Below are 14318 nucleotides of genomic sequence, written 5' to 3'. Positions count from 1 at the left end.
CTCTTAAACAAAAAATTCTCTGTCGGATGTTCCTGTAACTATAAACTCACATGGTTATAATCAACCTGGGGGAGGATAGATTGAATTATGCTCACCAACGAGTTAGGCATCCAAGTCTGCAATTTTTGCCAATTTTATCCCTCTTTCTCATCAATCAACTCAACCAACTTTATTCTCATAAGCTCTTTAGGAATTTGGACGTCAAAATCGTTGATACTCACTCCTAGTTCCATCCAGTTATCGCTCTAGGCTTAAATATTCTGCAAATCACCAATGCTCTATACACCCGTCGACAAACAGTGAGGAACACATTTAACTATCTCTTTCCAAAGGCTAGAATTGGTTCCTATATACTGAAGATACTCATGCAAATCCAAACCTTTATATCCACTTCTCAATAACAATACACCAAAAATTATCTGACTAACTGATGATCTTCCACCCAAGCTTCATTATACAAGATTTATTCATAATGTCAAGCTTCCTTAATCCAAGCCCGCCCATTGAATTAGGCATAATTAACATTTCCCACTTAACCGTGTGCATATTTTTTTATCAATTGAGTCACCCCAAATAAATTCCTTTGCATCCTTTGAATTTCATTTGTACAACCTTTAGGAAACATATTTGTCATCATAGTGTAAACTAAAATGGCTTCTATAACACTCTTCACTAAAGTAACTTGACCTGCAAAAGATAAATGGTTTGTTATCCAACTCACAAGCTTCCTAGAAATCTGCTCCACAATATAATTGTAATTAGATCTCTTAAGCGTTTTCCCACTAAGCGACACTCTCAGGTACTTCCCAAAATCACTGGTCTCTCTGAATCTAGAAATTTGAGTAAGTTTCAACTTCAAACTTCTAGGAACATTATTAGAGGATAAGATGCTTGTCTTATCATTACTAATTTCTTGGCCAAACATATTATACAACTCTCAGAGAGTTTTCATAACACAAACCATTTTACTCTCAGAAGTTTCACCAAACAACAACAGATCATCTGCAAACATAAGGTGTGAAATATTAGGACCATGTCTACCCATATTAATTGTGCTCTACTTCTTACTCACCACTTCGTGCTTAATAATATGCGAAAGTTTTTCCATCCACAAGACAATGAGATACAAAGAAATTGGACCTCCCATTCCTGATGCCACGTCGAGGACAAAAAAAATCGCTTGTGGCCCCATTCCAATTAACATTTGTTTCCATGCTAGTAACTGAATGCATGATAACATTTATCATACCTGTAGGAAAATTTGTCTCTCTAAGAATTTGCTAGATAAAATGCCAACTAAGATCAATTTCGATAGCAAAATACCCTTTTTTTTGTGCATGACATGCATCACCTCCTTTGCTATAATGATATTCTCATTGATAGACCTACCTGGCACAAAATTGGTTTGATACGGAGACACAAGGTTAAGAATGCAGATCTCTAATCTTTCTACTATAACCTTACTCGCCACTTTGTAAATAGTATTACAAAGATATATGGGAGGAAATTGAGTAACTTTTTATGGATTCTCTACCATAGGAATCAAGCAAATTTTTGTCTAATTAACATTATCAATATCCCACGGGTTCATGCAAACATTCTTCACAAATTCACACACCTTCCTCCCTACAACGTCCCAGGATTTTTAATAAAACCTCCAGGAAAACTGTCAGGCCTAGGCACCTTCCAAGGCTTCATCGCAAACATATCACACTTAACTTCTTTGTCACTACTCACTAGCTTCCTCATTTAACCTCAATTGGATTGCAGTATCAAGCCTCTGAAAAGTAATACTTGTTTGCTTCCAATCACTCCAATTATCCTTGATCATGAACGGGTTATTATAGTAATCATTAACCAAAAGTTAAAGTTATTTATTTTCCTCGATCCACTGGCCATTATTATTCTGCAACCTAACAATCTTATTCTTCCTTTTGTTAACAGTTTAAAAGTGGTAGTATTTCGTATTATGGTCACCATCAACTAACCATTTAGCTCTCAATATTTGAAACCATATTAGTTCCTATTTATTTAGGATGGTATTCAACTCTACTTGAAGTTTTTGCTCTAATTTATTCAAGCCTGCGTAATTATCATTCTGTTGTAAGAAAATTTGAATACCATTCAATCTGACCATAATCTCCTTTTTTCTCCCTATGACTTGATTAAAAGAATTGATTTTCCAAACTTTAATATCCCTTCATCACTTGTTCTAGATTGTTATTTATACTATCCTCATTCCATCACGCCCCTCTTATCATGTCTTGATACGTGTCATCAATCATCTAGGCGCTTTTAAACAAAAAAAATCCTTGGCTCTACATTATGCATAGCCGATAATGGTGAAATCAAGATAGGATGATGACCATAAAATTTAATTCTAGTTAAAACTTTAATATTTGCATCCGAAAATTTTAGTCTCCACTCATCACTACTTAAAGATGTTTAGCTATATTCTGGACCCACTTTTGTATTTCTAATGTTTATCTATATTCTGAACCACTCCAACAATCTAATATATTCTGAACTATGTTTTGTAATAATATTTGAACAAGTTTGAATGACTGTGAATACGGTTGAATGAATGTGAACATGTTTATTGTCATTTTACTCGTATAGTGTGGTTTGATACATTCAGTCAACTTAAACCAACATTATAGCAATTTGAATTCGACTTATATATTGATATTGAACCATTATCAAGTCAACATTGATACTCATATTTTGATACTGAATTTTGATATTGCATTTTGCAAGTCAACTTTGAATTTTGGTATACTGCATTGAATTTTGCAAGCAAAATGGTATACTGCATTTTAGTATACTCATATTACTAAGTCAACATTGAATTCAACTGATATAATCATACATAGTTAATTACAACATCTTGAATTCAACTAACATAGTGTAATTACATCTAAAGCTGGTACATTATCAACTAAACCTAACATAGGGAAACTGGTACATAGTGAATCTTAGATTGCTAACATAGTCAATTACAACATCTTGACTATTACAAAAGTGAACACATAAAAAAACATAAACTTCCAAAACTTTTTCCACTTGATCTAATTTTTCATAGCAATTTCTAATTCAACATTATTGAGCCTTATTCCTTCAACCTCCCTTTTTTGCTTCCTCGATATCTGTTGTTAACATATCCATCCTACTTTGATGCTTCATCATGAATTACTCATTTTCATTTCTAGCTTCTTCGTAGAACTAGTTAAAGAAGCCACAACCAGTGTGCTTATATCCCTATAGAAATTAAGAATGAAACAAACAATATCATAAGTAGAAGATTCAACAAAAGTATAACCTATAATATTTACACTTCAGTTTACCTTAAAATATGGGTAACCTTAAAAAAAAAATTCCATAGTTGCTAAATGTTCTTGCCTTTTGAAGAACAATAAGGTCTCCAGAATGATAACTAGGTTTTCAACGAATATTAGAACAACTATAAACATGTGATTCAAAATTTTGAACACTCTTGTTTTTTGCTGATGATGATGAACCACGCCCAAAACGCATGATTAAGAAACCAAATATTTTGATTTAGGTTTCGTTTGAGGGGTTTCTTACGATTTTCAAATCAGGGTTAGTTAAGGGTAAGGAATCAGAGATTCGCAGTGAAAAAGGTGTTGAAGATGCAATTCCACCTCAAACGCCACATATTATATATTTGACGCCGTTATTGATATTTTGACAGTATGAACTTACGTGACTCTGACTCTGTTTGAGAATATAAATAATCGAAATGGTCACTTTAAAAAAATATGACCAAAATGAACTAGGTACGAGACTAAAAAATATATTTAATCTAAGATTGTACTCTACATCGTTATCATGCTCACATTGATTTCCTATACCACCTTCTTTGAATTTGATTACATGATAAATATTTTTTTTGAAAAGTTTACTTATTGATGTTATTCTTTGCTTCTTTTTGTTTTGTATACTCAATGTCAAAAGCATGAAACAAAAAAGAAATTAAAAAGATTATAGGACAACATCAAAATAAATAAAAGCTAAAATCCTCACGTTAAGGACACAAACACAAACACATCAAAAATTTAATTAAAGTTGAAGTAAAATAAATAGTCAAGAAGGTGAAGGGTTATTTTCACTCAACCTCTCCTCCCTTTTCTCAACAGCCAGCAAATCAACGATCCAAATCAATAACAATCCCACCGACAATGCTAGCATCAGTCAATCTTTTGACTCCCTCACTTTCCTTTTATACCCTTCAAACCCACCGACAAAACCCAAAATCATCTAACTTCATCAAGGGTATTTCCGTCCTTCAACATTTGATATACCTACCTACTTTCACAGATACTTCCAAATCTATTAGCAGAAATAATCTCCCGCGAGATCCATCGTAACCGTAACCACCGTATTCGGGTCGGGTTAGATCCATTTTCTTCAACCCAAACCAAACACTGTACTACGTTGTTGTTGATCCTTCTTTGTTCCGTTCAACGATTCAAACAAAACCTATTTCCAAACATAGCCATTGTCGTTGTCATTCCTTGTCGTTTAGCTGTAATAACAGCAAATTTTCTATGTTCCGTTTAAGGAAGTTGCTACATTGAGTTTTCAAGCAAGCGAAAAACAACAATGTGTTTGTTTGGGATTTAAGTTTTTATATAGAAAAAGTTTAGATCTAATCCAAGCCTCAAACTCTGATTCTGAGTTTGTGGTTTTCGCTTTTCTGAAACGCGCTTATTTGAAACGCGCTTTTTTTGTTTTTGCATAATGGGTGAAAAGAGGTCGAAAGGAGGATGTTGTGGTTGGTTTATTGCGCTTGTGATTCTGGCTCTTGTGGTTGGTGCTGTTGTTTATACTGTTAAGAAGAAGATTGATAATGCGGATTCTGATAAACCGGCTCCGGTTCCGGGTCCTCCTGGTGCCATTGAACAGAGATATGCTTCTGCTCTCAAAATTGCAATGCAGTTCTTCGATATACAGAAATGTAATAATGTTTTTTCTTTTTTTGTGTTTTACAATGTTGTTATTGATGTCATTAATTGGATACTGTTTTTGTTTGTTTCTATTGATTATTATTTTTTGTCTGTGTCTGTTAGATATTTTAGCTTCAATGACTAAATCTGCTAAAGATAATAGATAGTTATTAGGGTATTTGGATGTCTTTTGCGCAACTGGCCATCGAATCGAAGGATCAACTAGTTGAATTGAATTGTCGGATTCGGTTTGATTGATGTTTTCAGATCGTAATGAGCATATATGAGACATTTAATTCTGAGTGTCTGATCTATGGCATGTTAATGTTTGTATATGTTATGCACATTTTAGTCGAGTTAACCGTTGTATGTTTGATTTGTGTCATGTAGCTGGGAAGTTAGAGAACAACAAAATAAGTTGGAGAGGGGATTCGGCTCTTAAGGATGGAAAGCAAGCAAAAATAGATCTTTCAAAAGGAATGTTTGATGCCGGAGATAATATGAAGTTTGGTTTTCCAATGGCTTTTACTGCCTCGGTGCTATCATGGGCGATTCTGGAATATGGAGATCAAATGGATGCTGTTGGCCATAGTTGCTAAATCATATCATGTTTATTATTTTCGTCACAAGTATTATTTACAAAAGTAAGAAATTAGCCTAAATATCCCAATAGCATAACTAAACCTTCCTAAAATATGATTAACGACTGAAACAATAACAACACCTAATACACAAGAATATATAACATGAAAAATCGTAGTCACCCATCCATAAGTCTGATAATAAACTCAGCAAAAAAAAAGAACATTGTGGTATCGCGATGATTTATCTACAATTCCTTCACAAATAATTTTCAATCAACAGTCGTAAAATAGGAGTTCAGTCACGATTTAAAAATAGAAAAAAATCGTTTGAAAAAATATTAAAAGAGGGACTAACATGACTCAGTTAAATTTTGTAAGAGATTAAATAGAGAATTTTTTTTTTTAGAGACTAATTTGGATTCTCTCTTTTTTGTGCGAGACTAAAATGAGACTTTATTGGCAGTCCAGTCACAGTTCAAAAGTAAAAAAAAAAAAAGTTTAAAAAAAATATTAATTGAGGGACTAACATAGCTCGATTAAATTTTATAAGAATTTAATTGAGATTTTTATAAAAAAAAACTAACTTATCCTCTAACGTTTTTTTGAGTGACTAAAATGAACTTTCATTTAAAAAGAACCTAATGTATATTTAATAAAGTGATTTTGTTATCAAATGAGTAGCTCAGATTTCAATCTGGTTGGAAAAAAAAAGATTTTCGGGATACCACCAAACTAAGATACCCGACAGACTTGTGTTGTAACTGAGAAAAAAAGGCCCATCAGTAATTGAACCCATTGACTTGACTCGGGTCGGACTCATCTCACTTCCACTTCACACATACACACCGCACGCCACCGTCATCAACCATTCTCATTCCGTCGTCACCTCCCTCTGTAACTTTTAGGGTTTCTCCACGAGCACGGGAGTGAGGGAAGAAGAAGGAGCACAGTTCAGTAGCAAAGAGCATTCAAGTTGAAAAAAAATGCTATACATAATCGGATTAGGGTTAGGCGACGAAAAAGACATCACACTGAAAGGCTTAGAAGCAATTCAAAAATGCGACAAGGTTTACATGGAAGCATACACTTCTCTTCTCTCCTTCGGTCTCTCCTCAAACGGTCTCTCCAATCTCGAAAAGCTTTACGGTAAACCCATTATTCTTGCTGACAGAGAAATGGTTGAAGAAAAAGCTAATGATTTTCTCTCCCAAGCTCAGCTTTCTCATGTTGCTTTTCTCGTTGTTGGCGATCCTTTCGGGTACGAAACTTGTGTGATTCTGCTTCAACAATTGTATTGTATTGTTTTGGTTCATTTTTTTTTGTTTTTGTTTTTTTTGCAGGGCTACAACTCATACTGATCTTGTTGTTCGAGCGAAGGAGATGGGGGTTGAGGTTAAAATTGTGCATAATGCGTCTGTTATGAATGCTATTGGGGTTTGTGGTTTGCAGCTATATCGTTATGGTGAAACTGTTTCTATACCGTTTTTTACGGAGACATGGAGACCTGATAGCTTCTATGAAAAGATTCAACAAAATCGGAATTTGGGACTTCATACACTTTGCTTGCTAGGTTAGGTTACTGTTTGGTATTTTTAATCTCAATTTATGCTTAATTGATTGAAATTTTTGTGCCTCTAGCATTGCCATTTTTATCAAGAAAATGCATAAGAATGATTAAATTATCTATAAGATTGACATGATTGAATGAAGCGGAATGGAATGTAACAAGGTTTTGTTCCAGTGTTGGGATTGGTAGAAAGAGGATGGAATGGAGCGGAACATGATGGAACCAATTCCATCACTTACCCTCATTTTTGTACCTTCCGAATTGGGCAGAGTAACAATGGAATGGGATGTCTATTCCGCTCGGCTCCGTTCCACTCATTTCCATTCCGCTCCGCTCTTTTGTATTTTTAGTCTTAACTTGTGCTCAATAGATTGAAATTTTTTGCATGTATCGTTGCAAGAAATTGATTATGGAATGATTATTATATCTTTAGGATTGATGGATGAAATATGATGGAATGCAGTGGAATGGAGTGTAATAAGTTTATGTTCCATCGTTGCGTTGGTAGAAAGAGGTTGGAATGTAGTGGAGCATGATTGAATGCATTTCATCCAATTCCATCACTTACCCTCATTTTTGTACTGCTCCGCTTCGTTGGTTTAAAAATATCCAAACATAAGGCAATGTGATCATCATGTAGGTGCTAAAACAAAGTAGGATGATTATGTTTTAAGGGTTTGTTCCTGCTTGTGTCGATCAACTCAAAACACAGTACTTGTATTTTGACATGTTAGATATCGGAAAATAACCATGATAGCCGCAAATCGACTTCAACACTTTGAACTTAATAACATATCACATAAAAACAGTAATTTGTTGGAATTATGTTATGCTATAGGCTATTTGGAATTGAATTATGTTATGCTAAATCCCTAAGAAAAATATATCATGTGAATATTTTAAAGATGGTTAACCATTGAAATTTTTTCTTATTTGATGTTGAGTGATTGTACTGGCCTAAGAAGATGACAGTATTATAGGGGCTTGGTTCTTTAGAAAGGGTGCTAAAGCTCATTACTTTTTGTTTAATGAGCAAAACTAACATAATTTTTACTTTGCTATGGTTACAGATATTCGCGTGAAGGAGCCTACATTGGAATCTTTGTGCAGGTTGGTTTTCTAAACGGTCCTTTATTTTCGGTTAATTATGTTGTTTCTTAGTGATCATTAAATATGGATTACCAAGTTCTTTGGAAATCATTCTTATGACATTGAGTATTTTTTCTTATTCATTGGTTTTTGTCTATGACTTCCTATTCATTGTTTTTTATTTATCTTTGTCTTATTGTTCATTTAAGAGGGAAAAAAGCCTATGAACCACCCAGATATATGACAATCAACACAGCCATTGAACAGTTATTGGAGATTGCACAAGCACGTGAAGATTCCAGTGAGTTCTTTGAACATTTACCCTACTCTAGGAATGAATTTCAAGTCTGAATTATGTGTTCTTGATTGTACTATTATAATCAAATATACATATTTGAAATTTGGTTATTGAATTCACGTTACCTGCCAACAATGGGAATTCCTCCACGGGAAAGAAAGAAGCGAACCATTGTGTTTTTTACAGTATTATCTGATTAGGACATAGTTTTCACTGTGTTAATTCAATTATTTGATAAATGAGCTTTTTATTTCTCACAAGAATCATATCCACCAAATTAGTAATTGTATCTCATTTTGCCTTGCAGCCTACACAGAAGATACTGAGTGTGTTGGGCTTGCTCGGATTGGAAGTGAAGATCAGATGGTAGTAGCTGGTACAATGAAGCAGTTACAGTTGATTGATTTTGGAGCGCCTTTGCATTGCCTTGTCATAACAGGCAAGACCCATCCGTTAGAGGAAGAAATGCTGGATTTCTACCGATGCAGGTCGTAGTTATAACATCAAGACATATGACAATTTAATCTAGCAAGATGGTTTTTGTTGAAGAAGCCCCAAAATCGTCATTTTGTTTTCAGGGGTCTCCTTTTTGGGACATTCAGCACTATCATATCATCACACAGGTTGCTTCAAGTCCCGCAGAGGAGAAGCTGAATTGAAATTTGTATTGTTTCTGGAAAATATAAGAATGGGTTTGTAATTTAATCTTCTGCAAATCTCTTTATGGGATTATTGTTTATTTAAAAGGATTTTTTCCGGATTGAATAACAATAGTGACAAAAATAACACTAGAAATCTACCTATCATTATATAATTTTTTGTGTAGTGGTTTGGTTTTGGTTGAAAATGAAATTTCATGGATGGATGTAACAATGTGTCATTTAATTTCAACAAACCATGTTGATAGTAGGATGTATAGCGAGATAAACAGCATGAGCTAGACATAGATCCCTATGTGAGAAGATAGCATATTTAGGCATAGATCTCACTGTTATCAGAATCGCGATCAGAATCGTAAAATCCATGGATTTTGCGATTTTGCTCACCCTAAACGATCTGAATCGTGAGTAGAATCCTAATCCAGAGCAAAATCCCAATAAAATTGCACAAAATCGCAGAATCGCAGCAAAATCCGCGATTTTATATGGATTCCACCGATTTTGGGCTTTTTTTATTGTGGGTAATTTTAGAATGGGTAAAGGCGACCCGTTTAATAATTGTTCTGTTCTGGGCTAATAATTGACTGTTCTGGGATAATAATTGTTTCTAATATGGACTATGGCTAACAGGTTAATCTGTATATATATAGTTATATAGTTATATACTATTATGAGTTGAATCCATCGATTTTGGTTGCGATTTTCGATTATGCGATCTTGATTTCCCCTTTCGATTCAACAAAACGATTTGAGTAGAATCCACCGATTTTGGTTGCGATTTACGATTTTTCGATCTTACTATACTCTTTCGATTCAAAGTAAACTCTCGATTCTGACAACCTTGATAGATCTGTATTTAAATGTAACTCTGTCATGATTTATCCCTCGAACCGTGTATGATCATATAGGCGACCAAGCTCTCCCTCAAGATATTTTTTGGTATAAATTGGGGTATTCTTTGCGTGCAATTGCAGAGACTAATTTCTCGAATTGTGTAAGACCATATAGGTGACTAAGCTCTTCCTCAAGAGATTTAACACTGTTGCATGTCTAGGACATGGATCGAACCCAAAACCTCTAGTTAGGCTGGAAAAGACTCTGTCATTTCGTCCAAATTCCCTTGGGTGGGGCTGTTTTCTTTGTTTTGTGGACAAGCATGGACAATATGCCCCTTCTTTTATGAGCAGAATGTTTTTCAGTTTACCAAATATAAAGTTTATTTTGGAACTAGTTGATAGTGTAAGGAGAATTGTAATTAATTGCTTCAATTAGAGTAGGGTATAAAGTTTGTTTTGGAACTAGTTGATAGTGTAAGGAGAATTGTTATTAATCGCTTCAGTTAGAGTAGGAACAACAAAGGGAGGAAGACTAGGATTTTTTGTTGTTGTTAATAACTTGCTTATACTTTCTATTATTTAGAATAAAGGCAGTTTTCTCGAACTCTTTTTATTGAAACTGTAAAAGATAATTGTTAACATTAATTGTTCATTATCTAAAAATTCTCCATAATATGTTGGTGGCTTTGTGGCGCGTTTGGGTTTGGATGCAATAATAGTAAGCCCAATTTCACTGTGAAGCTTTGTCTCTGAAATAGATCTTGTCGTCAAGATCAAAACCAGGGAAAAAAGATGCAAAGTCGAGTTTTGGTTCCGACGTAGCTTCAGTTACTTGTTGACCCTCCCATTGAATTAACGGTTCTTCTTTTTGCATTGGCATTGCAAATAGAGATGGGGCAAATTAGCATTTCTGGTTTGCGAGAGCAGAGTTCAATAGTGAGATGTGGAACACACGGGTGGATACGTGCCATGGTTGGTAGCTCAGTTCATATCCAACCTTTCCAATGTGCTGAAGGATACAAAATGATATCTAATACCGTTTAGCCAGCTTTTGAGAAGGATGATGTTATACTGATGATTGACGATATGATTGAAGTTTCAGGTAGACTCATTGATCTTTTGAAAACTCTTAATCCCAGTGTTTAGAGTTTGCTTGTTGTACAATACAATGTCTTGCTGTTTCTAAATTTTGTTTGAGTAAATTCACTGCTTGTTAAGTTCTCATAAAGGGAAGTGATTTTAGAAGAGTAAGGTAAATTGGTGATGAACTCCATGGATATGTCCTCCCATACTTGTGGTACTGGAAGAGGTTGCAAAAGTCCATAAGGAGCATGTGTGTTGTATTTGTTGTATTGACATATGGGACAATTGGTGATGAAGCTTTTGACATCCCCGACCAAAAATATATACAGATAAACATGACAAAGTAGTTTTGATTCTGGAATGCCCCCAAAATGTGAAGAATGTTATTCCAACAAGGAGGGGGAATGCAGTTTGCTTCTTGGGGAATGAATATTCGTTCTTGATATTAAGGGATTCTAGATCGGTAATTAAACTTGTGTTGTATCGTTTTACTGCCCCGGAGTTTGGCTACTAGATTCTTGCCAACATAATTAATAGAATAAAAATTATGAAATTGAGTGAATAATGGGAAAATTGAGGAACTTACCGCTGCTCAAAGTGGAGTGGTGGGGTATTCTGGTATTCAAGATAATTCATCAGCCACGACATTCTCTTTACTGTTTGTAATGGATCTCAAAATTATAGCTAATGAGTTTAATTAACCATTTCGGTTGTTCTGGGGTATGAATAGTTTATGTGAGTAAATTCTTGAGACTTTTGTAATCTGTATAAATACAAAATGTGTGGCCTAGTAAATATTGATGTCATTTCTTTATGGTTCATGTAACAATAAATAATCCCATCACATTTGCAAAAGATGAACATAGCCGAGAACACATCTTACGGTTGAAGAAAGCAATAGGATATCCCTGTTGAGAAATAACGACACTGATGGTCACACACGAAGCATCAGTTTGGTAACTTGAAAAGGTAGAGAAAAACCAGGTAATGTTAAAACTGGTAGTTTTGTCATAACATATTTAAGTTAAGTGAATGTTGCCTCTCTCGCATCATTCCAATGCAGGGTTGGTGCTTTGAGTAAATCCATCAATGGGCTAGAAATAATGGCTTAATGTTTGCACAAATTGTCTATAAAAACCTGTTAGACCTTAAAAAGCTCGTAATGTCGTAAGTGATTTAGGAGTAGGCCACGCTAAAATATATTTCACCTTTGTAGGATCATCTTGCACACCTTATCCTGATATTATATGACCTAGATAGTCCACTATATTAACACCAAAATGTCATTTAGAGAATTTAGCATAAAATTGGTTAGCCAAGTCATAGTTGCAAAACTTTCGCTAAATGAATGAAATGAGCAAACCTGTAAGAGCTATAAATAAGAATGTCAATTTCTTTAAATTGCTTTAAATTTTTTTTCATGTAGGCCTATATCATTCTTTGTGATCCCTCAACTCTTGGATAAGTTGATGGCAGACAAGTGTGTGATCCTCTTATCGTTTACCGAGCAAAGTAGAACCAACTTGAAAACCGCAGTTACCATCACCCTCAACATTGACGATTCGTTCAATATATTTATGCACAAAAATCGGTATCTTTGCAATGAATATAACTTTTGGTGGAGGCGGTGAAAGAGGTGGTTGTAACTTATATTACTTTATATATGTCATTTTCTATATATCGATTGTGTGATCTAATTCATCATAGTATTACCTTTGCTATATCATCAATTTTATCTGAACATCACTAAAACAAATTTGAAATTTACTTTCTGGTCTCGTTACGAAAATGCATCTCCGAATTCGGTCTGGTGTGAATACGGAGATGCATCTCCGAAACAATCTATGGTAAAAAGGGGCGTTTCAGATAAGAATGTATGGGGTGTAAACTGAACTATATCGGAAATATATCTTTGGATTATATTTTTACAAAATATATTGAGTATGACTTTTGACTTGACTGAAGATACATATGCATCCAGTAGGGTTGGAAATGAGTCGAGTCGAGTCGAACTCACCTCAGTTCGACTCGTTAAGAATTGGTTCAGCTCAAATATCGATTCGAGTTCGTCACAAACTTTTTTCCAGCTCAAACTTGACTCGTTAGAAATTCACGAACAACTCGATTCATCTCTTTCTGTTCAATTAATTTGTTTCACGGACTTAAAAGTCAATTTTTAAAATCTATACTTTATATATTTGACTTTCAAAATTAATATTTTTTTAAAATAAAAAAAATAAAAGTCATATGATCGAAATTATACGACGTTGATTTTATTTTTATAATTATTTTTAAAAATATTTTGCTCACTTGAGAATATAAATTATCAATTAAAATCGTTAGATTGAAAGAAAATAGAGTTAAGATTTATATTATAACTCATCTCATATATATTTAAGTTCACTCATGAACCTAACGAGTCAAATTATGTATAGTTTAAGTTCAGTTTATTTAATTAACGAACTTAATTTTTAACTTATATTCAGCTCATTTGATTCATGAATTTAGTTCAACGATTTAATTATCAAATTGACTTCTAAACTATTTTCGAATTGGTTCAATTCATTGTCCACTCTAGCCTTCAGAGATACATCTTCGAAATTTAAAATATATTTTAAAATTTTTATCGGGTGTTTTTCCAACTTATTAAAATTTCCCAAAGTTTATGTGCTCATTATATCGGGGCCCGAAAATGCCATGCAATGCAATTCATGTGAGTTTGGATAATAGTTCTAACTAATGCAACAGAGACACGAATAATGAATTTGAGAATAGTTATAGGCGGTTGCCAAAATTGCAACGGAAATAGCATTTCAGCTTCAGAACGATGCTATTTCTATTGTGAATTTATACCGAATGTAAGCCTTGAGCTTTATAAGGTGAAACAAAATTTTGCTAAAAGTTTAATTTGTGTGTAGTTTGTTTCTCCATAAATAACAGAGGTCTCATGATAGTTCAACCTACACATCTTATTATTTAAATATTTGTATATGGATTTTATAAATAATTATGTTTCTTGATGATGAAATTTAATTTAATTTAATTCTTTAATATTTAGAAATTAAACATTAATATTTTTTGTAATATTTATTTGATCTATCATGGTGCTTATGATTTTAGAATAAATATAATCTTTTTCTCTTATAAATAAATAGAATGTTCAAAATTATATTGTTTTTGTTATAAAAATAATACTATTACCTTTATTTTTTTTTTAAAATTTAAAACTTGATTG

General features: G+C 33.7%; 2 protein-coding genes across 2 annotated transcripts; both read left to right on the top strand.

The window, feature by feature from the left end:
* Window positions 1-4363: 4363 nt before the first annotated feature.
* LOC131654887 (endoglucanase 10-like) lies at window positions 4364-5585 on the top strand. The gene is made up of 2 exons (XM_058924808.1): window positions 4364-4978; window positions 5358-5585. The coding sequence occupies exons 1-2, from the start codon at window positions 4762-4764 to the stop codon at window positions 5564-5566; spliced, it is 426 nt and encodes a 141-aa protein (XP_058780791.1). The 5' UTR covers window positions 4364-4761; the 3' UTR covers window positions 5567-5585.
* A 639-nt stretch (window positions 5586-6224) lies between these two features.
* On the top strand, window positions 6225-9378 carry LOC131660266 (probable diphthine methyl ester synthase). The gene is made up of 5 exons (XM_058929475.1): window positions 6225-6809; window positions 6892-7121; window positions 8189-8228; window positions 8417-8508; window positions 8813-9378. Exons 1-5 carry the CDS (start codon window positions 6535-6537, stop codon window positions 8998-9000), a joined length of 825 nt encoding a protein of 274 aa, XP_058785458.1. The 5' UTR covers window positions 6225-6534; the 3' UTR covers window positions 9001-9378.
* Window positions 9379-14318: the final 4940 nt, after the last annotated feature.

This window comes from Vicia villosa, linkage group LG3 (assembly GCF_029867415.1).
Source record: "Vicia villosa cultivar HV-30 ecotype Madison, WI linkage group LG3, Vvil1.0, whole genome shotgun sequence".
NCBI lineage: Eukaryota > Viridiplantae > Streptophyta > Magnoliopsida > Fabales > Fabaceae > Vicia > Vicia villosa.
The sequence above is the reverse complement of the archived record's forward strand: the minus strand, read 5'-3'. Positions and strand labels throughout refer to the sequence as shown.

What these genes read in the sequence shown, in the direction of transcription:
- LOC131654887 (XM_058924808.1), top strand. Translation starts at nt 4,762, where the DNA reads ATGGGTGAAAAGAGGTCGAAAGGAGGATGTTGTGGTTGGTTTATTGCG. An exon ending in GTTCTTCGATATACAGAAAT is followed by an intron (nt 4,979 to 5,357) that starts GTAATAATGTTT and finishes TGTGTCATGTAG; the next exon opens with CTGGGAAGTTAGAGAACAAC.
- LOC131660266 (XM_058929475.1), top strand. Translation starts at nt 6,535, where the DNA reads ATGCTATACATAATCGGATTAGGGTTAGGCGACGAAAAAGACATCACA. An exon ending in GTTGTTGGCGATCCTTTCGG is followed by an intron (nt 6,810 to 6,891) that starts GTACGAAACTTG and finishes TTTTTTTTGCAG; the next exon opens with GGCTACAACTCATACTGATC. An exon ending in ACAAGCACGTGAAGATTCCA is followed by an intron (nt 8,509 to 8,812) that starts GTGAGTTCTTTG and finishes TTTGCCTTGCAG; the next exon opens with CCTACACAGAAGATACTGAG.